Here is a 27,659-nt window from a genome sequence, read left to right on the forward strand (position 1 = left end):
CCGGGGGGGGGGGGGGGGGGGGAGGGCACTTGGAGGGAGGTTGTTCTATTCGCTCTATTTTGACTATTTTTTAAATAAGTGGAAAAGGTGGCTTTCATTTAGTAAATCTTGAATTCTGAAAGAGAAGGAATTACGCATAGCATTAAGTCTTTCCATTTATCCTGTGGCATTTTATTACAGGAATAAAAATGTAATGGGCAGGCACTCCAAGAGACATGGCAGGCCAAGCAAAGTTATAGAATACAAATACTCTCTCTATAGATAACTGTAACCACTTTATCGATTTAGATTTTGCTGTTTAGAATGCATGCTTCCTTATTACAGTCCTTTTTGTTATTTCAGGCTATGCTAAATGTTACTTTTCTGAGTAAGACTAGCAGGCTTCAGATATTTATTTGAAGCACAATGAAAGGCATATTCCATCTACTGTTTGTGGTTAATAAGGTAACATGATCCTCTGGTTTTAATCTGCATTTCAGAAATGTTTCTTGGGAGACATGAATGTAAATATACATTTCAGAAATGACTCCTGGAGGAAAGTAAATTACTTTACTTGTCAGGGAAGTTTAACTGGAAACTTTTTATAATGAGCTGAGACACATTTTACTTGATTATGAATCTGTATTGGAAGGATACTGACATTCTTGGTTTGGTTTTGACATTTATTGATTTGTATTTGGGGCCTAGAATTTCTTGGTCTCATGGAGTTGTTGCTAAGTGCCTGGTATTGTTTAAACAGTGAGCAATACTACTTAAGCACCTGCAGACTTAACTTGGCCTGCCTTTGGGCTGATGGGACTTCCAAGTCTCTTTCCAGAAGGAATTGCAAGATGAAAGAGATAGGGATTTTCAGTTCTGCATTTGTCATCCTCTTTTGGACCTTCTGTTTTATCCTCATCTTAAATGTAGTTTTAATTGTATTTTAATATTGTTATGCTCCGCGACACAAACAATTTAATTGGTTTTAGTGTTAATATTTTAATACATTTTCTATGTTTTAATGATATTGTGTCATGTTTGCTGTTAGCCGCCTTGAGTTGCCATATCAGGAAAAAGGTGCGATAAAAACAGAGCAAAGGAATAATAAAATCTTCCAAGAATTATTTATTTATTTATGTATTTAGAACTTTTATATACCGGTCTTCTCGACCTCTGCAGAGGGACTCAGTCCGATTCACAACAAAAGATTCATAAACAATAGTTTAAAACATCACATCTCATAATACACTAACACATTAAAATACAATCATATAATTACATAAGGCCAAGTCATCAGAATGAAGTCACAATTCATCGCCATCCATCCGTGTGGTCAGGAGTTATTGACTCACTCATCAAATGCTAAATTCCAGAGCCAAGTTTTCACCAGTTTTCTAAAAGTCAGGAGAGAAGGGGCAGTTCTAATCTCCAGTGGGAGAGAGTTCCAGAGCCAAAGGGCCACCACCGAGAAGGCCCTGTCCCTCATCCCCACCAGACGTGATTGCGAGGGTGGTGGGACCGAGCGCAGGGCCCCTCCAGAAGATCTTAACAACCTTGATGGTTCATAGGGGAGAATCCGTTCAGACAGGTAAACTTATCTAGGATTGCTTTCCCATACCCATGTACCAGAAACATACATCTGAGTTGCAGTTTAAGGTAAGAACTATACCAGGCCATGAGATTTCAGGAGATGAAAACTTAGACACAACCTCTTGTGAAATGGACCCTAATGCTATTACAAGGATGTTTTTTTTATTAGGGGCAGCTCTCGATAATATTATTGTGGTAGATTAAGCATCAGCCACAGTTATACATAGTATGATATTAAATTTGTTGAAAATTCTGACCAATAAAGAAGGAACACACACACACACACACTTTCAAGGCAACACTATTGCCCTGAGATTACTTCATTTTTCCCTGATAACTGGAGAAGAAAGGCAAGTCCTTAAAATATGACAACTCCAGGTTGAACAAAAATGTTAAAGATTGTACTATGTTTTGGACATCCCAGTCTTTTTCTGCTTGCCTGTTGCCTTGGTCCCCTTGGGCATGATCTTCTCCTGACTTTGCTTAGTGACCTAATTCACTCAGGTGACTCCTTATTCAGCTTTATTGTAATGCAGACCTTGTCATTTCCCATACTTTCACAATCCCCCTTCCCACTCAATGATTTTTTCCCACAGGGCATTCACACATCTAAAATGCCAGCTGTTAGTAGCAGATTTCCATCATATCTTTATGATACTTGCTGCAGAATTGCTTTTTGCATTCTAATGCTTCTCAGCCTTTCCTACTCCACTGCTAGCAAAAACAAAATGTTGCTGGCCTCTTGAGCTGTCTGGGTTTTCAGAAATGATTGCTAGAACCCCATTTATAACTGTTTTTTTCTGTAGATATTGAGTGCATTAGATTTGACAACTCAGTATTGCAACACTTGTGGATTGAAGTGTTGAAATGAAAATTGACCACAGCATTTGAAAGCTATTTTCAGGGTTTTTTCTATGACAGGAGTGACTTGAGAAACTGCAAATCGCTTCCGGTGTGAAAGAACTGGCCGTCTGCAAGGATGTTGCCCAGGGGACACACAGATGTTTTGATGTTTTACCATCCTTATGGTAGGCTTTTCTCATGTCCCTGCATGGGGAGCTGGAGCTGACAGAGAGAGCTCATTCACGCTCTCCCTATTTTCAGTGCCATCATATATATATGATGTGTGTATATGTTTATACACACACACACACATATACATACATACCCACCTTTTGGTTCCCAGTTTCATTCAATGTAGTAAAAGCTAGGATAATAATATCTGCCTTAATATTAACACACCAGTACTTAAAACAACAGTTTTTTTATTTTAAAAATTGTAGTCAATTCACTATGATACCCTTTTTTAAAAAAGGTGGATATCTGTTAATTGGATGTGAAGCAGGGCACAATGAGACACACGGCAGCTGATTTATATGCAGAAATACACAACTAAAGAATTCCTGAAATATTTCCATCCAACTTCATCCACAGACCTGATATTGTGTCCACCTTCCTTTGAGACAAAATTCTGGCTTTCTGGTGCTGACATAGTGATTCAAACATTTCCTCAAGAACATTCCAGTTAAACTGATTAGGAAGTGTCTTTAAAAAAGGAATGCAAACTAGCATTCCATTTTTACTATTTCTTCTCTTATCTGTTCAATAGCATCCGCACTACAGAACACATTGACTATCCAAATACTGTATAGCATTTTAACTCTTATTTCACACTGTGGAATTCTGGAATTTGTGGTTTGGTGCTTAGAAGTCATTCTTAATAATAAACAAGTAAAGTTATCTAGCAGAGAATGACAAATCCTAAGATTTCATAAAAGGCAGTAAAAGTGATGTGAATTTCATAACTCTGTAATGTAAAGAGTAACTATAGCGTGTACACTACAAAGTTGTAGAGGCATTGCTTTGAAAGCAAAATGATGCAAAAAATAATTCATATGAAAGTTGGCATTTTCAGTAGATCAAATAACTCTTTGACAAGCCAATATTCACAATCCATGCATTTCTTTTGGCCTGAGGCGGAATTATAGAATTTCAACATTGAGGCCCACAGTGTGCTGTTCTTGTATTGGGATGCTTAATGAAATGAATCTATAAAATATGAAACCAATGGATATAATTTGTGCTTCAAGAAAAAGGATTCCTTGTTACTTGTGACATATGCCAGCCCTTGTTTGTCAGCAGTCACATAAAAAGATGGCGATAGCTTTTTGGCCGGGCAACCTTGCAAGCTCCCAAACATAACCAAAAGGAGACTTTCTGCTGCATAAAGCAGGATATGAGGAAAATCTTGGTGAATATGCTATGTATTCTAGGTCAAATTGAAAACTTCTTGGGGCAAAATTAAATGTGATGGAAGTATATGTTATGTTGTATCGTCTGGTATGTATTGTCTAGATTATTGTATCTTGTCCTCTATGTTATTGTTCACCGCCCCGAGTCGCCTTCGGGCTGAGAGGGGCGGTCAATAAGTGCAAAAAATAAATAAATAAATAAATAAATAAAGTCCCGGATTGAAATGCCCACTGATCTAACTACACAATATGTTAAAAAACAGTGTGCTTTGTGCAATTGATACAGCTGATTCTCTTTGAGAGATAGGTTTATCAGTATGTGGCAGAATATTTTCTGCCCTCTATCTCCAAACAACACAATTCCCGAACTCTTCAGTTGTTGAAAAATTACATAAAGGCACCTTATTGATGTTCTAGAATATTTTCTATCCTGACTTCCCTTCCCTTCACTGGTCATATTTATATTCTGTAGCCTACATATTTTCTACGATGTTCGTTCTCTGTCAGATTGCATTGATCTACAAAGTTTGCACCTTCAGGACAAAGCCATTCTTGCCAGTCTGAATTTACATTTTGCATGCTGGATCTATTTTTGCTCACTTGCTATGGGGACTTCCTTTAGAAACAATAATTCACTGTGGCAGGCACCTTGTACCCCATACAGTGGCATTTTGTCAACTTGAAACAGAGGCTCCTATGTACAAGAAAGTATGCACAATTGGCTAACTCTGTATTACTATACAACCGAAGGCTTAAGCAAGGCAAATAGTGAAATTGGGCAACAATGATGTAGCTCCCTACCATTTTTGTGGACTCTGGAGTCTCTAGACACTTTATGTGTGGAAATCTGGATCATGGTGGAGAATTTCACAATCATCTTTTTAAAAAAGCACGGAGTCTTTCTTTACCAAATTCATGGATTGTATGTGTATGTGTGTTAATAGGAAGTGAATGTCTGCTTACTTTCAGTCAAACATAAAAATACATTTTGCGTGACATTTCGGAAGGTATGGAGGCTGTTAAAATGAGTCTCAGGACCTGTGGGCTTTCCAGTTCGGGTGTAGAAGTTACTTCACTCAGCTGAATTTGAATTTTATGAGCACCATATATAAAAATGGCAATTGAATACTAGAAGTAGGCTAAAGTCATCATTTTAACAAATCTAGGTCAAATTGCCTATTTAGTCTTGGTATAATCCTGAATAAACTCTCTGGTGGTTTGGGACATTTATCATAATTATGTCCAGGCAACATATATTTTTTGAAGAAAATTCGAGATGTTATTTTTGCCCATGGAGCAATAATACTGGTTCCCCATATAAAAATTTATGAGACGGCATAATATAAAATGGCTATGGAAATCCATCTACAATCCTGATAATAAGTGCTGAGCATGGTCATATTTACTTTGATCTTCAAAGTGATGGCAGATCATTCCTCCCAAGAATCCATATACATCCAAGAGAGACAACACTGAAGGATCCTGGGGCCAGTTTTCATCCCCAGAACCCTCCACAGAAGGATGGGGAAGGATTTAGAAATCAGCAATCTGGAACTGACCAGAAACCAATCTCTGAATTTATTTTTTGGAGATGTTGTGGGTGAGCTTTTTTTTAAGGAATCTGCTACCTCTCGAAGTTTCCAGACAGTATTTTTGATAGAAACATTTGTCTTGCCTGGAGATACTGGGTGGAATGAGGTTGTCACACAGAGTTTAGGAGCTGCAAAATTGGCCATGGAGACAACCTAGAGCCCACCCGTACTTTGTTATACTTCTTTTATCACACATTTTTAAAATCAACCTCAAGCATTACCATCATCACCACTGTAAAACACTATTTTGGGAAGGTAATAGGTGTATATACAGTTTCCCAAAGATCATCCCAGAAGTATGTTTGTGATCCATCTTGAATCCCATGCTGGGAGAGAGGTGGGATATATAAATAATATAAAGCAAATATTTTTGTATTGAAAAGGCTTTAGGTAGATACCAGATTTTTCCAATATTCACTGAGCAAAGGTCATCTTAGAATGTTCTTAGGAATGGAAATGTGGAGAGATGATATCCATCAATTCATTTCCTGCTGTCTAAAGCAGACTGGGGGAAACAATAATACTTAGCATTTGTGCTAGGGTGCAGTAACTGATTACTTTACTGTGATTTTGGCAAGCTGAAGTTTCCTACAGAACTTCTCAGTCACAATGCAGATAATTGTGCCGGATGTAAGCCGCCCTGAGTCCCCCCTAGGGGGTGAGAAGGGCGGGGTAGAAATGACCGAAATAATAAATAATATAGGTACTAATGTGATCATGACAACTTCTGTTGTACGAGAGTATAAATATACATCCCTGGCAGTAACTCATAATGGGATTTGTTCCCTATCAATTGGGAGGGACAGCCAATACCCCAGAAAACAGAAGTAGAATTCAAAACTATCTTAACAGATTAGAGAAATGGGCCAAAACTAACAAACTGAAGTTCAAAAGGGACAAATACAAGACACTCCACTTAGGCAGAAAAAATAAAATGCAAATATACAGAATGGCAGACGCATGGCTCAAGAGCAGTACATGTGAAAAAGATCTTGGAGTCCTCGTGGACAACAAGTTAAACATGAACCAACAATGCCATGTGGTGGTAAAAAAAAGCCAATGGGATTTTGCCTTGCATCAATAGGAGTCTAGTGTTTAGATCCAGGAAAGTCATGCTACCCCTCTATTCTGCCTTGGTCAGACCACACCTGGAATATTGTGTTCAATTCTGGGCACTGCAATTGAAGGGAGATGTTGACAAGCTGGAATGTGTCTAGAGGAGGGTGACTAAAATGATCAAGGGTCTGGAGAACAAGTCTTATGAGGAGTGGCTTAAATTGCTGGGCATGTTTAGCCTGAAGAAGAGAAGGCTGAGAGAAGACATGATAGCCAGCCATGCATAAATATGTGAGGGAAAGTCATAGCGAGGTGGGAACAAGCTTGTTTTCTGCTGCCTTTGAGACTAGGACACATAACAATGGCTTCAAACTACAGGAAAGGAGATGTCACCTGAACATTAGGAAGAACTTTGTAACTGTGAGAGCTGTTCAGCAGTGGAACTCTCTGCCTTGGCATGTGGTGGAGGCTTCTTTTATGGAGGCTTTTAAACAAAGGCTGGATGGCCATCAGTTGGGGGTGCTTTGACTGCAATTTTCCTGCTTCTTGGCAGGGGGTTGGACTGGCTGGCCCACGAGGTCTCTTGAACTCTATGATTCAACTGAATTTGGGATTAGAAACATGTTCAGCTGGTCTTCCACATTTGCAGATTTAAATTTCGTGAATTAGACTAAAACTGTTCTCTCTGGGAATCTCTAGATCCACCAATTTGACTCTATAGTCAACCTCCATCAGAAGTTTACCATAGAGTTATGCTGAAGGATATAGACATTTCTAGAGAGATGTTCTCTCAAGCGATTTTAAATAATAATAATAATAATAATAATAATAATAATAATAATAATAATTGTGGCTTTTCCAGTTTTGTTGCAGTTCTGCATTCCTAAGCCATCTGTACTATAATTCTCTGACATTTTTAGAAGAAGTATCACTGACCACAGTGGGGCTTAATGTAAACTAAAAGTGCATCCAATTCTTTTCTTAGATGCTGTCACCCAATTGAATTCTTTGTAATGTGTCACAACTGTTAATATCTTGTCACATAAATAGGTTTCCTGTCATATTTGTAGCCATGAAGATATATGATGCCTTTATGGAACTGTCTGATTTTATATATGTCAAACTTGAAGCACATGTTTTCTTTCCACCATCAGCTTCATCTCGGTAATCCGTGCATGAATGTAGCATTATAACAGTACATTTCTCTTTGATTTGTTCACCATCTAATCACAAGTATAACTTTAGCTTTATTCTACTTTGGACAGTACAGCAAATTTAAGAGTGGGATGAAAAGAAAGAACAAGATATTAGTTTTCTTTTAGAGTAATTAAAATAATAATAGTAAAAACAGCACAAGTTTTGTTACATTTCTATTTTGTACCGATTTGGTTGAGAGATACTGATGGAGCCAAGGTGGACTGGAGACTTGGACCCAGTTCTCCTGACTCCCAACCTAGCATTTCAACCACTGCTCAATTTATGCTTGGCAACACATTCCAGTACTTTTCTCTGGCTTATACGAGTGTCTTTCTGTTTCATGATTGTCCAATGCCAAGCATTTGTGTTAGTGTGTAGTAAATGTGATGTTAAAGCAATGCCACTACAAGACCAGGATTATGTGATAACTATACATGATATGTGACCATGAGGTCAGGAAGAGTTGGAAGCGACTGAATGAATAAACAACAAACATACATTATAAATATACATATGATATCTGTGATCAGGGTTACACATACTGAATTGTAAACCACAATATTGCTCTCCTGAACCACGACTTGCCTTTTCTATGGGCACATCCCCGTGCATTAAAAATGTGTACATGAAATATGTAAGAGCTTCTCACATGTGTTTGAAGAATATCTACTTTTCTAAAGGAACCACAGTGATATGATCATGGCAATGTTGGGTGGTAATTGCTCAAACAGTCCTGTTGCACATTTAGTGCAAGGAGGAGTGAGCCATTTAGCATTGGTTGAGGTGCCAAGATGACTCAAAATGTTGAGGAACTTCTACGGCCCCTTCTGAACTGTCATATAATCTAATTTATCAAAGCAAATAATCCTCATTAACTGCTTTGAACTGGATTATATGAATCTACACTGCCATATAATCCAGTTCAAAGCAGAGAATTTGGATTTTCAGGAGCCCCTGGTGGCGCAGTGGGTTCAGCCCTTGTGCCAGCAGGACTGCTGGCCCGAAGGTTGGGTTGCTGACTTGAAGGTTGCCAGTTCGAATTTGGGGAGAGTATGGCTGAGCTCCTGTCTGTCAGCTCCAGCTCCCCATGTGGGGACATGAGAGAAGCCTCACACAAGGATGATAAAACATCAAAACATCCGGGCATCCCCTGGGCAACGTCCTTGCAGACGGCCAATTCTCTCACACCAGAAGTGACTTGCAGCTTCTCAAGTTGCTCCTGACATGAAAAAAAATCTGGATTTTATATGACAGTGTAGAAGGGGTCTTGATGTATGCTAACCAGAGATCAGGAATGATGACTGATCCAAATCATTAGGAAGGGATCTGTTCAGGAAATGCTGCCTTAGATTTTCCTAGTATGAAGAGGAGAGAGGAGCAACGCAATCTGAATTTTGCAGTACAGTTTTCCATATAGCCACCCAAAGTTGAGTCTCATTGAGCTCTGTGTGGTTTACTTTCAGTAAACAATATACAATTATAGTCTAAATCAACAGATTCTTGAACTAGCTAATCCTTGGAAGCCAACTATACTAATTGCACATCGTGTCTGTCTAAAGTCTTGAAATGTTAAATTTAGAAGACTTGTACATTAAGCAATTATGCTCCTGTGGCAGATGTACAGCAGAGCATAGATATTATCTGATCAGAATTATGCAAGACAGTCTATAGAAGAGGGATGGTTAACCGAAGTTTTTGTGATATTCTCTCTCTCTCTCTCTCAATCTTGCTCTATCTCTCTTTGACAGTTTTCTATCAGTGATGCCCATAATTGTGGTTTATAACAGAAACATTCAAGAGATTATTATCAATTCACAAAAACTTAATTTTTAAAAAAATATAAAGCAGTCTCACCAATGTGGTGTACAAATATCAGAACAGATTTGGGAAAAAACCAGAAAACTGGTAGAAATGAGGATGGGGACATGCACAATGGAAAAGTCAACATCCAGTAACCATGATGACAGAAATAGCAAATTAAGTACAACTTTCTGGTTTTTTAAAATTAATTTTATTTCTGATGGTGGTGACTTTGCTCCTTCAATATGGTCACACCTAGGTAAAGATATAGGTTTTCCCCTGACATTAAGTCCAGTCATGTCTGATTCTGGGGGGTGGTGCTCATCTCAATTTCTAAGCCGAAGAGCTGGCATTGTCCATTGACACCTCCAAGGTCATGTGGCCGGCATGACCACATGGAGTACCGTTACCTTCCTGTCGGAGCGGTACCTATTGATCTACTCACATTTGCATGTTTTCGAACTGCTAGGTTGGCAGAAGCTAGGGCTGACAGCGGAAGCTCACGCTGCTCCCCGGAATTGAACCTGCAGCCTTTTGGTCAACAAGCTCAGCAGCTGCACCACCAGGAGGCCCCAGGTCACACCTAGATCTATGGAAATATGTTTTAACTGAATGTTTTTTTCCTCCACACTTTTCTGAACAAATGAGTAAAATCCTCCATACTTTTGTGAACAATGAGAAGTGTTGTGCATTGCTTTGTAATGTAGATGAATACACTATTGTAATACTTTTTAGCTGTCAATAAAAAGGGTGGGTAATAATAATAATAATAATAATAATAATAATAATAATAATACTTTATTTGTATACCGCTCTATCTCCCTGGGTGACTCAGGGCAGTTTCCAGCATGGTAATATGCCATGGCGAACAATTTTATGAAAATGCATGAAGGGATTCACAATGTCATGGCCAGTGACAAATCTTTTGTGGTGGAAATTACACTCACAATTGTAAACAAAATGGGGAAAACATTGTGAACACATTGTGAGGGAGATGTACATTAAAAATGTAAAAATGAAACATTAGAAATATGTCTGTTCCCTCAATTATTTTTTTATTATGATGTTTTTGATATTGCGTAGAAATCAGGGAAATACAAATTGAAATAGATGCAACTCACAGATGTTATAATATCTGATGCTAATCAAAGGGGAAAGCCCCCAGAACTATAACCAGTTCCTGTGGCTGATTATAATATCATTTAGTGTCCTACGGCGAATGCAGTTTGACTCAAGCCACCCACTGTTTTCTTGTTTAAATAACTCAAATTATGTAAAAGACAAGGAAAATTAACTAGCCCTGATTACATTTAATGCTTTGTATCATTACAACCATATGGCTCTGTTCCAAGCATTATTTAAAAAGTTTTAGTTTCATGCAGTACTGTGAAAAGAGCTGTATCTTTTAGGCCTGGGTAACAACGGAAAAATTTGTTTCTAAAATCAATTCATTTTGGGGGGTTTTTGCGTTTCGTTATTTAAAATAATTACAAAAAGTTCGATATTTACGAAATTTCGTAAATGTGAAAAAGTTACAAAACATTAATGAATCGATTTCCAAAACAATAACAAATTGATTCGTTAATGGCGGACGCGACCGCGAAATACGCTAAAAAACCTCCAAAAACTTCTGAAGCTTCCCTCTCCCTCTGTTGTTGACTGTTGGTGTGATATTATAATTTTTTTTCACTAATTAAACAAAAAACAACCATAAAACTTGCCCCAGACATGCGGAAATAATAACGAAACGACCTCAAAACAATAAAGAAACGAATACAATAACGAAATACGAAGCATTTACAAAACTATTTAAAAATTCGTTTTGTTTAAAGTTGCTCCAGAATGGTTCGTTATCGTTTTGTAATTGAAAAAATTAACGAATTATTAACGAATTACGAATTAACGAAACGAAACCGCCCAGCCCTAGTATCTTTCTGTACTGATATATTATATGCTTCAGGAAAAAAGGTTTTACTTAAAATATTGATTCATTTTTATCCCAGCTTTCCATGAAAACACTGTTATTATTATTAAAACACTGTTTAAGGTACTGTACTGTACTCTTGCAGAATCCAACCTGAAGGTAGGTCGGGTCTGTGAGAAACTGTTGCAAGAAATTCCATCACCATTGAAGCAATTAGTGATGTATTTAACAACTGCTGACCCAGTTCCTCTTTAGGCTGATGTTTAGTACCACATCTGTGATACATCAGCTCTGATTTTGCTACCCCCCCCTACTTTCAGGTTGACTTTTGTTGCTGATATTGTTTATCATATTCTACCCACTCATTATATGGTGTATAGCAATTTCAACAAACAGTTATTTCCTGTAAGGTTTGCACCTCTCACAGTCATACTCGCATTATATAACAATTCTCAGTTGCATTTTCTGAATATTCTATGGCTGTGTGAGTGACCATTGTAAGTTTTCTGCTTCATGACAAGATTGTTCTTTTAAAAAAAATAGAAGCGAACTTCTTCTTTGATTGTTGTGCTTTCAAGTAATTTCTAAGTTATGGCTATTTTAGTTAGGAGAATAAAGGGAATTTATTCATTCGGGATAACAGCAATTTGGCAACAAAGAGAAATTCCACTACATACAGGCCATACATTCCTCTCCAGCATTCTTCCACTTGTTTCTATGTTTTCACATTTTGCCCAGAAAAACTACATTAGATTGTCATAGTGAGGGTAATGAGGTTGAGGTGGAGTTTAAAGAAGAAAAACACATAAAACATTAGAAGCCACCTTAAAAAATGAGGAGGAGAATACAGGGGTGGATTTTATAAAAATCTGCTGTGGTTACTTACAGCAAAAGCTGATTGGTGTCTTGGGAACAGGAGCTCAAGATTGACAAACCAAAAACAGTCAGGCTGGATACCAGACTTCAAGCAGAACAGACCAGGTGGCCTCCGCAAGGACCAGTTGTCCAAATAAGGAAAGTTAGCAGATGTTTGCGATTGCTTGTATTCCTAGAAGTTGAGAACCAGAGTGGTATGTCTGAATTACTAGACTTTCTTAATCAGCACGTAATGGGCTATTGGTTTGAATTTTTGTAAGGAATGGCTTGCTTCCAATCATAGACGCCAGAAGCCTAATAACCCTTGCTCGTAGCTAACCAAGGAGCCCCCAATGGCGCAATGAGTTAAACCCTTGTTCCTGTAGAACTGAAGACTGACAGGTCACAGGTCTAAATCCGGATAGACTGCGGATGAGATCCCTCTGTCAGCTTCGGCTCCCCATATGGGGATATGAGAGAAGCATCCCACAAGGATGGTAAAACATCCCCTGGGCAATGTCCTTGCAGATGGCCAATTCTCTCACACCAGAAGCGACTTGCAGCTTCTCAAGTGACTCTTGACGCACACACACACATACACAAATAGGAAAGGAAGAATGTCATGTAGGAGGGATCAAGTGGGTCAGAACAAAAATCGCTTTATCTGGTATCAGCTGTTTCATAATTTGAAATCAGAAGGACAGTGTGGCTACTGAAATATTCTTTTAAACTTTGTTTTTAAAAATGCAGTAAAAAAAAACAAATTGATTTTATGCTCGACAGATGGCTGCATAGTGCTTAAGGGTGATGTTAACAATTTGTGACAATTAGGCACTAAAATTAAGAACTGATTAGCATTCTCACTGTTTAGTGGATACAACACCGATCGATATTTGTTCTGCCTCCCTCTGTACCTTCACATGGTTAATGAATTTTTCTTTGGCATGAACCAATTACTGTGAGTGGAGAATAAATGAATGCATTGCTGAGTCAGCACAGAGTTCCAGAAAGCTTGTCAATTTATACACAGGGTGACACATAGAAAGTCATTTCTAGTGGAGTCCCTCAGATCATGATAGGTTACTGTGGCAAAGAGAATAAAGAGACCTGTGGCATGTCAAAAACAAAACAAAATTTATTTTTGCACAGGCATTTATGGACCACATGCCAGTTAATATGCATACACAAAAAGGTTATGCCCAACAAACATTAGACTGCTTGTTGGTTTTGATGATAAAGATCCTGTCATCTACATGGACTTATTGGCATCTAGCTGAGCAGAAAATCAGGAGAAAGAGGCATAGATGTAGCAGTTATTATCAATAGTGCATTTCTGAATGAAGTGTGTGTGTGTGTGTGTGTGTAAGTGAGCATGTAGCACAACATGAAAAGTTCTATGAAAAGGCAACTTGTCCAGTCATATCTAAGGACATCATCACACAAGGTCTGGGCTCCATCCTAGGACCCCTAGAAGCCCGCAGGAGCCTATCACATGACTATGTTATGCTGTGGTGGTTTATATTGTTCTATGATATTGTTTTATGAATTTTAGTGTGTTATATTTTAACTATGTTGAACGAGCATGTCTCCATGTAAGCCACCCCAAGTGTCTCTCTGGGGAGATGGAGGCGGGATATCAAAATAAAATTATTATTATTATTATTATTATTATTATTATTATTATTACACCTGCATGGTATCAACAGGTTAAAGGTTCTAAGCTCAAAAAATTGGTCCCTGCATCCCACACATTTGCTCATCTCCACTCTAGTACTTAGTGTTACTTTCTATGTTGAAACTCTTAGAGAAAGATGTTGGAGAATGTGCATAGTAGCAACATAAATAAGTATTGGAGGCCCCATCACTCTGAACCTTTATGTCAGCACTATCAATTTATATATTTACCCCTGCTTTTTCCATATTTTTGACTTGCACTCTTTTCACTGTGATGTTACTGGCATCTACCATGTTAGCTGGATGGTGAATTCACTATGAGTATTAAGGGTCTATCCAAGGTGCTGAATCCATTTATTCACTAGGGATTGGCACTTTGGATAACTTGTTTTAACTTTGGTAAAGCCTGGGACTGTTTCTTCGTCTGATTAACATGGAAACCACTAGCCCCTGTAGGTGCCAAGGGATGTTTTAATGTTGCTTTCACTATTTAATTTGCATGTGTTAATGTGGATAATTTTATCTATGATATTTTTGGCATTGTTGTAAGTGGTTTTAGTTTATCTTTGTAAGTCACTGCAAATGGGATAATTGCATCCCACCTAAAAGGTGAGGTACACATAAGATCAAATGCCCTCTGTTCAATTGCTGTGCAGCCCAAATAGAGTACATAGACCAATTGAGCCATCTCATTTACATAAGTGTTGATGAACCATTCAGAAATGAACCATTCAGTAAATCTATTATCTGAACAATCTACTGTAGCAATTAGATTTGTGCCATTGATATATAAAACAACTAAATAATACAGAGTTGCTGTTTACTGTCAGACAAATGGTGAGTGAGTCAACAGAGGTCTGATTTAAGAGAGGAAGCCTTTCAGCAGAGCAATATGGATACTTAAATCCATTTAACTGCAAGAGATAATAGTGCATTAGGAGGATGCCAGAAATGACTGAATTATCCTGTTGAGTGGTTGCTTAGTCTATTAGGCTGTACAGCAGCTGGAACTGCTGTCGCCTTTGCCAAACCTTTACTGCCTACCTCAGTTTCAGGATCTAGTAACTTGCTTTGCAAGACCCTTTCATACTCTTGTTTGAAAACCTTTGGTTGTGTTTTCTCTGACTCCATCAGAGAAATGCTTTCAGTGACAAATTGGCAAAGAAGTGCTCATAAATCGAGCTCGTATTTACACCATCTTGCCAGCGAGGTTTTTTAAATAGGCTGGTGCTGAGATGACATGACAGTCGGTTTGTTCTGCCAAGTAGAACGCCAGTGGATGGAACGAAGGACGAGGTGGAGCCTGCCTTCCCGAGATTAGTATGAAGAATGACAACAGGGGGAGGACGTTGCCTGCTGATGCCAGTTCTCTCGGGAATGTGTGTGAGAGATCTTCATTTTCCTTTTGTAACTAGGTAGCTGGATTATGGCAGCTTTCCATTCTGCTAGGCAACCGCATAGTGAATTAGATGTAATTATTCAGTAAATGCCTAAGCAAAGCAGTTTCTTCTTTCAGGAAAATTTTGGATTTAAGGGGAATTCTAAAAAGCTTTGGCCCCAGTAGTATGCATTGACATGTTTTGATTTGGAAAATCAAAATAGAAAATAGATTTATCATTATTGATTGGGGTGGTGATACTTAACAGTGATTTACTGTGACTGTGAAATAATTTGTCTTAATTTTAATATCTACCACTGTGACTGAAGTTGTGTTTAATATTAGTGATGAAGAAATACTGTGCAGACTCAAGAGTGCAATAAATAAAAGCAGGTCAGTAATTACTAAAGCTAATAAGATTCAGAGGAATCCCCACCTGCTTTGTAATTAAATCTGTAATATTCTACTCTGAACCTACGTTAGGTTATTTTTAGTTGTTTATGTAAAATCATGCTTTAAACATGTGCACTAGTGTTTTGTGCTACTTTTCATGTTGAAATGCACTGAGAGGGTGTATTGAAAACTACACAAAGGGTCAGTTTAAAGTAGAACAGCCACTGAGTAAGATCTGTGTCCCTGGATTTTTGCTAAATATTGATCACTCAGGAGAGGTAATTAGTTTGTCTGTGAGCCATGTTCATATTGAGCATAGTGCACTATATTTTATACTAATGAAAAAATCGAATGATAAAGAGCACCCACAAGTGAAATGTGTCAAGGACTGGAACATAGTTATTTTGACCTGAAACATGCTTTCTTTTCCCGAATATGGTTTTCTTTGCTGCACCATATATCAAAATCTATTATAAATGTTTCTTAGGTTCAATAGGGAACACAATCATTTACAAGTTTTTATCAAAGCTATGAAGAATGCAGATTTCTAAATAATGATAACTGAAGATCCATTCAGAAGTATTATTTGTGGAATAAGTGCCCCACAGGCTAACCTGTGAGGTCTTTCTTCCACAAACAGAGAGGTACCTTGCATCTGAGCTCCTCTCCCTGCCCCATGCATGGGCTGTGCCTTCAGTCTTCCCATATTGAGAGAGTCTGAAAGGAGATTCTGATTATATCTACATGAACCAGCATTTGAAAGTGAATTGTAAAGACGTCTGTATTCTGATGCAGAGTGAGCTCTTCTGACGTTCATCTGGCATGTGATGTAATTTGGCCATTTCTGGTATACACTGGACAATTCTGAGGCACACTGGCAATTCCTGTTATATTCCAACATTTTCTAGCTGGATGTCCATCAGGAGTGCTCCAATGTGTACTGGTGCCCATTGTGCACTTGTAATCTCTTCATATGTGCCTCCAGAATCGTAGAGTATCACTGTGAATCAAGGTGATCTCGGTGGCACCCACCCAGGGGACTGTCACCCCACACCACCCAGGCTTCCCCTTCAACTCTCTCATCACAAGGAGGGATGCCTAAGCCTCAGTATGCCGACTGGGTTCAGGCTTTAAAAAGGGAGATCCAGCTATTTCTCCCTTCACTTACACTTCTTTCCTAAGCTGCTTCAAGCCACAAGCTGGCTGGGTTCAGGTTTTAAGGGTGACCTTGCTATTTCTTCCCCTACTCTCCCTTTTTCCATTGCCAGAGGCCACTTGCACCATCCCAGCTTCCCCCCATATCACATGGGTGGAAGACTCTTTAATCTGGCTCCTGCTGTGCACCGCTGGCAATTTTAATGGTGGCTGCAACAGGATTTTTGCACATTTGCCATGGAGCAACCCCCGAAGTACTCTTACTGTGAGTTCTGGGAGCCGGTGGGCTCCATGATGAAAATGCAAAAAACCACTGCCACCACTGAATTTCAGCCCATGTGAAGAGGTCCTAAGACTGTGGTGCATAGTCATTCCACTGGCTATGACTTCTCAACATATAGCTGTGCACTGGAATATTGCAAAACTACTCAGTTCGGTTTCTGCATATGTAACTCCATTTAGGAAGATATTCATTCATGCTGAATTCCGTGGCTTGAGAGATTGGTGAACTAAAAGTAAAAAAAAGTACATTTCCCGTTTCCCCCCTCTTAATACTTCTAGAATCTGAGTTGTGATCAAGAGCATAGTGTCTGTGTACAACTGACCTCAGTTTCTGCAACCCCAACCTCTCTGCATTTGTCAAAATGTTCTGAAGGGAAATTTCAAACATACTTTGCTCTTGTAAAATTTAGTTTTTGGATGACAGTCCTCAGAATCCTGCAGAATAACCCACAATAGTAACTTTTGCAACCTCCTACCACCTCATCAAACTAGAATGTCTATCCACTTTAAATCCTGGGATTGTCTCCTTCAGAATCATAGGATTTGTAGTTTAGGAAAGGGCCTTTAAACTGCTCAGCCAGAGAGTTCCCAGTCCTCATGAAACTACAAAACCCAGAATTCTGCAAGAGACAACAACAGGATTTAAAGTGAATAGACACTCTTCAGTTTGAAACTGGTTCAGGAATGGGGTGTCCACAAAATGCACACCCACAATGTGTGCTGCAGCACACTTCAAGTCAGAAATAGCACTTTTAAAAAACAAAAATTTGGAACAAGCCAGATAACGTGTTGCAGAGCTGATTTAATTCTGATTCACATTTAGTGGATATTGTGGTTACCCTCCCAGTCTCAAACCAGTTCTGGGGAAATGTGTGGCCACTGGATAGCTAAACCAATTTGTTTTAATCCACTTGATTATAGAGTCTGTGTAGAACCGCACTGAGTCGGGGGACATCGAGAGCAGAACTTCATTCACAGGAAACAATACCTGAATAAGTTGACAAATTGGTTATAGTCTGGTCACAGTTGTCCTGGTCCTCTAGTTCTCCTACCTTTATAATCTATATGCAATTTATATAAAAAAATGTGTTTTCTGATAGATTTTTTGTATGTATACTGTTTTCTTGCATTAGAAATCGAGGTACACTCCCTCTGATATTTCTTTTTTTAAAAAAATGCATAAAGCATTACAACTGGGTTATTTACTTTCCCTATAAAGTCTAATTCTCTGGTAATGCAAATTATTAACTCAGAAAGCATGCAAAGTGAATGTAGTGAGGCTTTTGTCAATGTTGAGACAGAACTACAGTTTGTGTTTTGTTTATATACTACTTTTTCCCTGCATAGGAGCCAAGGTGGCTTTCAAAAAAGATTAAAGCATGGATATTCCCACTAGCTAAGTAGTAGGATAAAAGGGCTTAATAAATGAACCAACATTGTATGTTTAACATAAATGGTAATGACATCTGAGAGTAACTTACAAAGTAAGCCCAAACTGTATAACACACTGTTTTGATGGCTATGGAAGTTGTAATTCTCTGTTGTGCTCCACACAAGGAAAAAACTCCCTTTGTCACCTCAGTGCCAAACTTTTAAGTTGTTGCAGTTCCACCTAACATGGCCAATCATTGGCTTGTAGACAGTGGAGATGGAAAGAGCACCAGTATGCTATTCCATAGCTGGAGAAACAGCAATGACTCATTCCTCTGGGACTACTAGCTGATCCCTGAGATGTTCCAGTGGCTAGCTGACATCCTTGCTCTCCATAAGCCAATAAATGGCTCTTATGGTTGGAATTGTAGCCACTTACAAGGTGGGGTTTTTGGGGTGTGGGTCTAGAGGGAGGCCTTCCATATTTCTATCTCTGCAGAACTTTACAATACATTTTTCAGTTCAATATTTACATAATAATATGAAGTTTTCACTGTTGTGGGAGACTCTTGAAACATTGGAAGTTACTTTATACCATGTCATGCCATTTGAATTGTAAGACCAATATTGTCTGCTATGATTAGCAATTACTTTCCAGGAACTTTGCAAAAGAGGTGTTGTTAATTGTTTACAATTAGAGCTTTTAAACTAGGGTGCAGAAAACAGAATGACGATTTTCTGCCTGTGAAATATATTCATCTGGTTGGCAATTGTGTGAAGCAAAATAAAAGTCTAGATGTGATTTGAATCTGATTTAGCATAGCTATTTTGTTCTGTACCACTAAGCAATGGCATTATGTCTTGGATCAGATAGGGCTGGCCCTACCATTCAACAGAAAGCAGTGGTTGCCTCACATCATGTAATACGAGTGGCAAGGAGCTATTGGAAGTCAGAGCTGTAGGTTTTCCATGCCCACCCTGTGGCCCTTAAGATAGGTTGCTTTTCTTAGGAACAGTAGAGAATGTTGTTTCCTTTCAGTGTGGAAGAAAATTGATAAAATCCAATTGCCTTCTGCAGGTGGAAAGGAAAGGCCATCATATCCACTACTTCAAGCAGCAGGATGCAATAGTCTCGTGTCCTGGAATCAGAACACTTTCCAAATATCCCCAAAGACTGAATTCCTTGGCTGTTATTTTTCTGAGCCACCCTTCACTTTTTTTAGTATTTAAACTATGATTAAATATTTACTTTTCCTAACTATCTCTTGAGCATGTTACTCCTGTGACTAGGAAGATGTCCCAGAAAAAAAAAAGAAAGACAATATATCAGAGTGAAGGCAGGTATAATTTCAAAAGCTAGAGTCTGTGACAATAATGAGATTTTTAAGAGGATATCTGAGGCATGGTTTTATTACCTCCTAGTTCATTACCTCTCATCACAACCAGCAGAAGTAAATTATGCAAGTCTTCTCAATTTGTAACTTTCAAATAGATTGCAACTACTCTTTGAGTTGCATTTGGATTCAGTTTTCAAAGATTTTAAATCGTTATTTGCACAGAGCCTGTTTTTCCATGGGATGCTTTACATGCATGTAAAGCAGCTAATGCAGTGGTATACATTATGAATCAGTTCAGCATATACCACAATTGTGGTTGGGTGGGTTAGGGCCTTTTTAATTCAAGTTCTTACTTTTAACACAACGGTCTTTCTCTTCTTTTATATGTGCAGCAGATTTGGAAAGAATTATGGACTAGACTTCTCAATGTTAGCCATGGAAGTAGCACTTTCTCCCATCATGCCTCTGGAAGTGGATTCTGTAGCTGCTGATGCATCCCCCATGGTCATCAACATGACCCCCACCACGGAGCAAGAAGGTGGAGAAGATGCCATGAAAGACCTTGATTCTGGACAGCAATATGACAAGCCTCCCCCTCTCCATACTGGAGCTGACTGGAAGATCGTTCTCCACTTGCCTGAGATTGAGACCTGGCTCCGGCTGACATCAGAAAGGGTCAGGGACCTGACTTACTCGGTCCAGCAAGATTCAGACAGCAAGCATGTGGACGTTCATTTGGTGCAGCTGAAAGTAAGCTTAATCTACCCAGTCTATCTCAGTAATTTCAACTGTAGATATCTTGCAAACAGTTTGTTTGTAATAATAATACTAATACTATTAATAACAACAACAACAATAGGATGAATATCATATAATGCCCATTTATCATAATATATACCGAATAAATTGTTGTAATTGAAACATCTTCCTAGGAATAAAAATGAACATGATATCTAATTTATGTAATGATAATTGGAAGTCTGCTGTGTGTCTGGACTCACCACAGCAAACCAGTAACTCACAGGTGAATACAAGAATTTCCTATTAGTATTTTCTAGAAATAGTAGAATTCTTTGCAACTTATGAAGGGACAGCAAAGAAAATTAACTCTCTATGTGATCTAATGGTTATGCATGCAGATGTGACATCAAGTTGCCTGTCAGCTTAAAATGACTTCATGAATTTCATATAGTTTCTTAGACAAAGAATACTCAGGAGCAGTTTTCCCAGTCCCTTCATCTAAAATAGAGCCTACAGCACTAGGTATTCAATGGTGAGCCCCTATCCAAGTACTAACCTGGACTGATCTTGCTTAGCTTCCAGGATCACCTTTAGGGCATTCAGACCCATATGGCTATCATTATAGGTTGCAAAGGCAAAACTGGAGGGCAACAAGCAAAAAAGGGCATTGCCTGGAGAACAAATACATCGTTTTTGCTTTCTTATACATTGTGAATGTTGGTAAATTTTGATAAAGAAATTATTTTGGAAAGATGTTGCATTTCCCTATTCTAATTGCACAGTAAAAGGCTTTTCTAGAATCACTCTATGTAAATCTAGTATCAGAGAAAAATAAAATTTAAAAAACTTCTAGGCATTACTTGACTTGAATGTAGCCTGCTGAAACTAATATTGAGTGACCCAAAGCCCATGCGTAGTATCACCAAATTTATTAATTTGCTGATTTGTTCTAGAACCATATAAACAATTTTAAATTAGCTTGCCTGGACAAATTAATAAAAAAGCCTGGTATATGTGTAGACTGCAGCTGTTTGCACTGCCATAAATGAGCCTATTGATTTTACTTCATCTAATTGTTTGAAACTAGGCATGGGAAGAATATTTGCTGTTTTCCAGCTGGAAAACAGAATGTCTGACATTTAGAAAATTAAGTTAGGAAGAATAGCACATAGGTGGGATTTTTTTTGCAGTTTTCTCTAGTAGCCTCATATCTCAATGTGTTTCAAAAATTGTTCTGCAAAGAAATACATAGATTTTTAGAAAGTGAACATTATGGAAAGTTTATGTAAAAAGTATATTTCATAATATACAAAAACATACATTTTCCAGAAAAACATAAGTATTTCTTTCTTCTTTTTTTTTGCAATAATGTTGGCTTTTTGTTTGAAATAGAAAGAAAATCACACAGAACCTGCCTACCATGTTTTGAATGTGGAGTTTGTACAAGTTCTGTGTGCAAATGCAACATTTTGTATCCAAACCCCCACTTGGCTTTCTGGAAAAGAATGAAAAATGAATATTATGTTTTTATATGAAGAGATCATTTTTCATACAAGAAACCACTACTCCCAGATAAAGTTTTATCTTCTTTTTTGTTTTGTTTTTAAAAAATACAACAAAAAGAGAAGAATAGGGGAAACTGGAAAGAGAAAAATCTTCAAGCCCAAATTCTGCATATATATCTGTCAGAAGGATTTCTAATAATTTTTCAGGATGTGCAAGCACTCAGTGAAAACAATGGAGAAATGAACACAGCCATACAGCCCACAAACCACAAAATACCTCTGTGGAGAACTGTTCACTTTTTTCCTGCAGAGAAAAAACTGGAAATTAGGTGTCCTCACAGTTAAAAGGGCAGAATACTCCCATCCCCACCCACCAGCAGCTCCATCATCATGGTCTGTTATATTCTGTATCTTACTATTCTGTTACATTATACCTTACTATTCTGTTGGTCAAACTGTAGGTGTTACTTGAGATCAGAGGCGGCCCTAGGTAATTTTCAACGGTAAGCAAACAGTATTTTGGCACCAACCCCCCTCCCCCAACCAATCACTGATATATATTTTCTGTTCGTCGTGGGAGTTCTGTGTGCCATATTTGGTTCATTTCCATCATTGGGGGAGTTCAGAAAGCTCTTTGATTGTAGGTGAACTATACATCCCAGTAACCACAACTCGCATATGTCAAGGTCTATTTTCCCCCAAGAGCGCCTCAAGAGCACCCCTGGGCAAAATCAACTATACTGCAAATGCTTACTTTGCGTAATGGGTTGAGCTGCCCCTGTTTGAGATGTACACAGAATTCTCTCTCTTGGATTCTCCATGGTTACTTACTGATATCATAGAACGTTTGCAAAGTAGAAAAAGTAACAATTTTCTACATTTTAATGGACAGAATAGAATAATATAATCATAGACCTGGAAGAGACCCCAAGGACCATCCAGTCCAATCTCATGCCATTCAGAGATACACAATCAAACCACTCTTGACAAAAACATTGAAGGAAGAGACCCCGCCACGCTCCAGGGCAGCGTATTCAAGTTTCGAACAGCTCTGACTATCATGAAGTTGTTCCTAATGTTTAAATGGAATCTCTTTTTCTGCAGTTTGAATCAATTGCTACCTGTCCTAGTCTCCAGAGAAGCAGGAAACAAGCTTACTCCCTCCTCAATATGACATCCTTTCAAATATTTAAAAATGGTTAACATGTCCTCTCTTAACCTTCTCTTCTCCAGGCTAAGCATACCCAGCTCCCCAAGCAGCTCCATAAAAAGTACTATCCATCCTGTCCACTGGTTGTTTTTTGTATGAAATATTAATTCTCTGAGCAGAGCTTGTGCTGATGCCAGGAAGCCATTTCTATAGCTATTATCCATTCCTGCATCCATTATCTATTCCTGTAACACAGTGCTAGTTTGGCATGTCATATTTCTCTGTTTCTTTATGGCTGTGCTGATATCTGTGGTGCCATGCTAAGGTTCATTTTTAAATGACCAAATATTGACTACGGTAATAAGAGACTATGGAGGCCTTGATAAAATAAAATCTATGTTTGTATGTGATGAGCCATTTGTTATTTTTTTCATAAAAATTCTTCATTTAGGCTTTTAAAAAGGCTCATTGCTTTTATGTTCCTTTCAGTTGAGAAAAATCTCTCAACGAAGGCCTAGATATCTACCAAAACAACAGCCCTACCAGAATTAGAACTGAGGATTGGTGGAGCCTTTAGTGGGCTGATGAGTCCCTAGGCAGCTGAGGGATTGCCTCAGACAGATCTGGGTGTTATCAAATACAGTGAAGTATTATTTGTCTTATTGTTATTTTATTTATTTATTTATTTATTTATTTATTTATTTATTTATTTACAGTATATTCCGCCCTTCTCACCCCGCAGGGGACACAGGGTGAATTACAATGTACATATACATGGCAAACATTCAATGCCATAGACACACAACATATATAGACAGACACTCAGAGGCCACCAGGGGAGCTGTTGCTTCCTCATTCTTTGCATATTTCCTGGAGATTTTTGTGGCCTCGAAATCAGTTAAATTAGCCTCCCCACAAAGTGGTACTTAATTTTCCTACTTGACAGATGCAACTGTCTTTCGGGCTGCAAAGGTTGACAACAAGCTACACAATTTTGGTCACTCCAACCCAGACTGACTTCGAACTCATGACCTTTTGGTCAGTAGTGATCTTAATCTTAATGCAGCTGACTCCCAGCCAGCTGTGCCACAATCCCGGTGCTTATTTTATTTTTAATACCCAGGGAAAGGCATTTATGCAATGTTGTTCCTCATGGACAAAAATAAAAGAAATAAAACTGAGTGCCTTGGATAGTGCACTTTTTGAACTAGATTGACAAAGCATAGAATTACGTATTGGGCTGCACCTGAGAAATTTGAACAGATATCCATCAGGCTGGAATCAGTTGCCAGCTAGGTTTGGCACATACCTAGTTATCAAACTATATATTAAGTGGGATGGATATTCCATGTATCTAACCATCAGAAACACATGCCTTAGTAATCTGTCTTGCAAATCTGCACTGAGTCCATAGCAGAAAGGATCTGGATCGGCATCAGAGTGTATTAACCCTTCCCTAATCTGCAGTATACACATATGAATATTTGCATGGAGTTACACTTAAAAATGTACCAGTCCTGACTTGCAAACAAATTCAGCTTAAGAACAAATTTACAGAACCTATCTTGTTCGTAACTTGAGAACTGCCTGTATATCCACTCTTGTTTGCAGACTGATCTTTAAAGTCTATCCCAAGTGCTGATAGCGCTGTCTTTAAAAAAACAAAAAACACAGAGCAGATTTATTGCCTTTCCTGACATGAAAACCACCATCTGGTACTGCTTAAAATTGCCTGCAAATCCCCCCATTTATAAAGGATCTTTCACGAAACAGTTGTTTTAGCTCAGAGAGAAAAAAACTAGTCCTATTCCTTTCTTGTAGCACTATTTTATATTTGCAGGTTGTTGTTGTTTTAAAGGAACAGTATTATTAAAATGTGATTAAGGGGTGGGGAATTTTTGTCTATTGAGTCCATGAAGTATGCTTTGTATGTTCTCACTTATGTAGCTGAGGCTAAGAAGGAAGGGGCGTGAAACTGAAGTCATTGTAGCTGGACAAAAGTAGGATGTGCCTTCAGCAAAGGCTTTCAGAACAAATCTGAAACTCACCAATTCCTAAAGAATATGAAGAGTAAATGTTTCTATTGCTTTTAACTCATTAATGTCTTTGTTTTGATCAGTGAAGATTACTAGCTATTTAAACTCATATGCCCTTTCCCATTGTGTGTACATATTAAACTTTTTGCAATTAGAGCTGCTGCCAGACTATTAATTGGGTCTGGCCACAGGGAATATACATCTCCCTTGTTGCAACAGTTCTGCTGTCTCCTGGCCTGTTTCCAGGATGAGTTGTGTGCTGACTGTGACCTATAAAGCCTAATACAGCTTGGGTCCCAGATATCTGAAGAGCCATATGTCCCTATATTAGCTAAGGTATTATTTTAAGATGTTTCTCTCAGTTCTACCTGAGATGGTTTCCTTAGGATACTTCCACACAGGACTTAAATGCATGCTGAAACGGGCTTTAAAACCTACTTTGTTGCGGGTTTAAATCTACCACTCCCAAAACTGGGCTTTCCTGGGGGGAGGCTGTGACTTTTGCTATGCCATAGCAGCTGTTGTAATTCAGTTTGATGATGCTCCTCTGCCATGAGTGGGCCAGACCCCATTACTTCTGCAAAATGATTGTTCCTGGTGGATTGCTGACTTAATTTTGGACCCTCTGTGCAGGTATTGCTGTAGGGACTATCATGACATTGCACCATTAATTCTTGGGTTGGGCATCTTACAACTGCAACTCACCCTGAATATTTTCAGCTAGTTATTAATAGAATAAAACTGTTCCTGTTCTTGAGAAAATCCCAGAAATGCACAGGTCATCAGGCAATCTTACATTGGAACGCAGAAACATAAACTAGGAAATACATAGTCCCTAGTTTATATGATACAAATAACAACAACAACAACACTTTATTTATATTCCACCCTTCTCACCCCGAAGGGGACTTAGGGCGGATCACAGTACACACACACGACAAACATTCAGTGCCACTTTGTATAGACAGTACAAAAGACAGACAGAACAGAAAGGAGGTGTGTTGTTTCGATGCCATGGAAGGTTGGGCTCGAGTTCAGCCACAGGGGGTGCTGTTGCTCCATCCTCTATGATGAAGAGCTGTCAAGATTTCCTCCTTCCTTTTGGCCACTCAGCATTTTCTGATCTTTCTTTATGGTGTTGTAAAACACCTCCCCAGCCTTTTTAGAGGTATCTAATTTCTCTAATTACAGCTAAAGCTGTTTTCGAACTGCTTAGATAAACAGTGAGCAGCGCTAACACTCGGCCACTCATGTTGACCTGGGGCTTCAAACTTGCAACCTTTTGGTTGGTAGATCTTATCATTGTTGGTGATTTACTAGCTGTGCTAAACCTCTGGCCCAAATGGACTGATAAGGTCTCCTAATCCCCAATTACTGCCCAGTGCAATCAACTGGGTCTGTTTCAATGTCATTCAGGAAACATCTGGTTAATGGTCTTGCCCCACCTGCCTTGCACAAGCTGGATTCTAAAACAGAGCCTTAATGGGCATCTGTGTGTTTCACTATAAACCATATTGCACAGCAAAAGTGATTTTGTAAAGTGTGAAGTCATTGTCAAGCTACTGATACTGCAGATTCTGGAACCAGTTCAAGGCCAATTAGTGTGGTGGGTGCAATCGCCATCTGCATCCTAAGCTGCTGCAAGGACTTGCAATGTAATCATCCACACAGTGAAACCACTTCCTTTTATGCCAGTTATACTCTGGATTTAGTGGTCAGTATAGATGTGTCCTTAAACGGCTATGGCTGCCCCTATCTAATTCTGAGATTTGCATTTTAGGGAGTGGAATTTAGACTTAGTCAGAGAGCCCTTAGCCCTCACTAAACGAAAAAGTGCAGGATTCCCCAGGAAGCAGCTGCAGCAGTTAAAGTGGGATAATAGTGCTATTGGTGAAGTGGATTGACTCCGTAACTAAAATTATGATGCAAGTTGGTATTCCAACACCAGCATCTAGTATGGCCATCATACTGTTTTATAACGGAGATATGTACTTTTTTGTCTGTGACAATCCCGAATTGCTTTTACAAGTGCAAGAGGTTTGGGGTGTTTTCTCAAGTTATATTTACTGAGATAATGAACTGTGGTCAATGCAAGGTCAATAGGAACACTTAATCTATTCCATGAACTTCAAATGTATTGAATGCTACTGCACAATTAAAATCTGTACTTTAGATAGAGACAAAGGACCACAAACATGCACATATTATTTCTACAAGCATCTGAACAGTTTTATATACCTTCTGTGGGCTTTAGAAAAATAAATAAGCATCCTGATGGGAGGCTTCATGATAATTTGGCCTATTATAGGTATGTTTTCTAAAGAGTGAAATAATGAATTTAATTTTAAACCCTTTTTTGAGAGCTCTCTTGTGTACCATGTTACATTTTAAT

At 38.5% G+C, this 27,659-nt stretch overlaps 1 protein-coding gene across 6 annotated transcripts in view; it reads left to right on the forward strand.

Annotated features, from left to right (window-relative positions):
* AKAP6 (A-kinase anchoring protein 6) overlaps positions 1–27,659 on the forward strand; it is a 314,103-nt gene that overhangs the window by 22,479 nt on the left and 263,965 nt on the right. The window contains exons 2-3 of one of the 6 annotated variants that reach the window (XM_067462875.1): positions 2,474–2,597; positions 20,231–20,585. In XM_067462875.1, coding sequence (XP_067318976.1) covers positions 20,262–20,585 — 324 coding nt within the window. In that variant the 5' untranslated portion in view covers positions 2,474–2,597; positions 20,231–20,261. Of the gene's footprint in view, positions 1–2,473; positions 2,598–14,923; positions 15,303–20,227; positions 20,586–27,659 lie in introns of those variants that run through there. The other 5 variants (XM_060759473.2, XM_067462872.1, XM_067462876.1 and 2 more) reach the window with 5 other exon arrangements.

The sequence above is a fragment of the Anolis sagrei genome, chromosome 1 (assembly GCF_037176765.1).
Source record: "Anolis sagrei isolate rAnoSag1 chromosome 1, rAnoSag1.mat, whole genome shotgun sequence".
NCBI classification, from domain to species: domain Eukaryota; kingdom Metazoa; phylum Chordata; class Lepidosauria; order Squamata; family Dactyloidae; genus Anolis; species Anolis sagrei.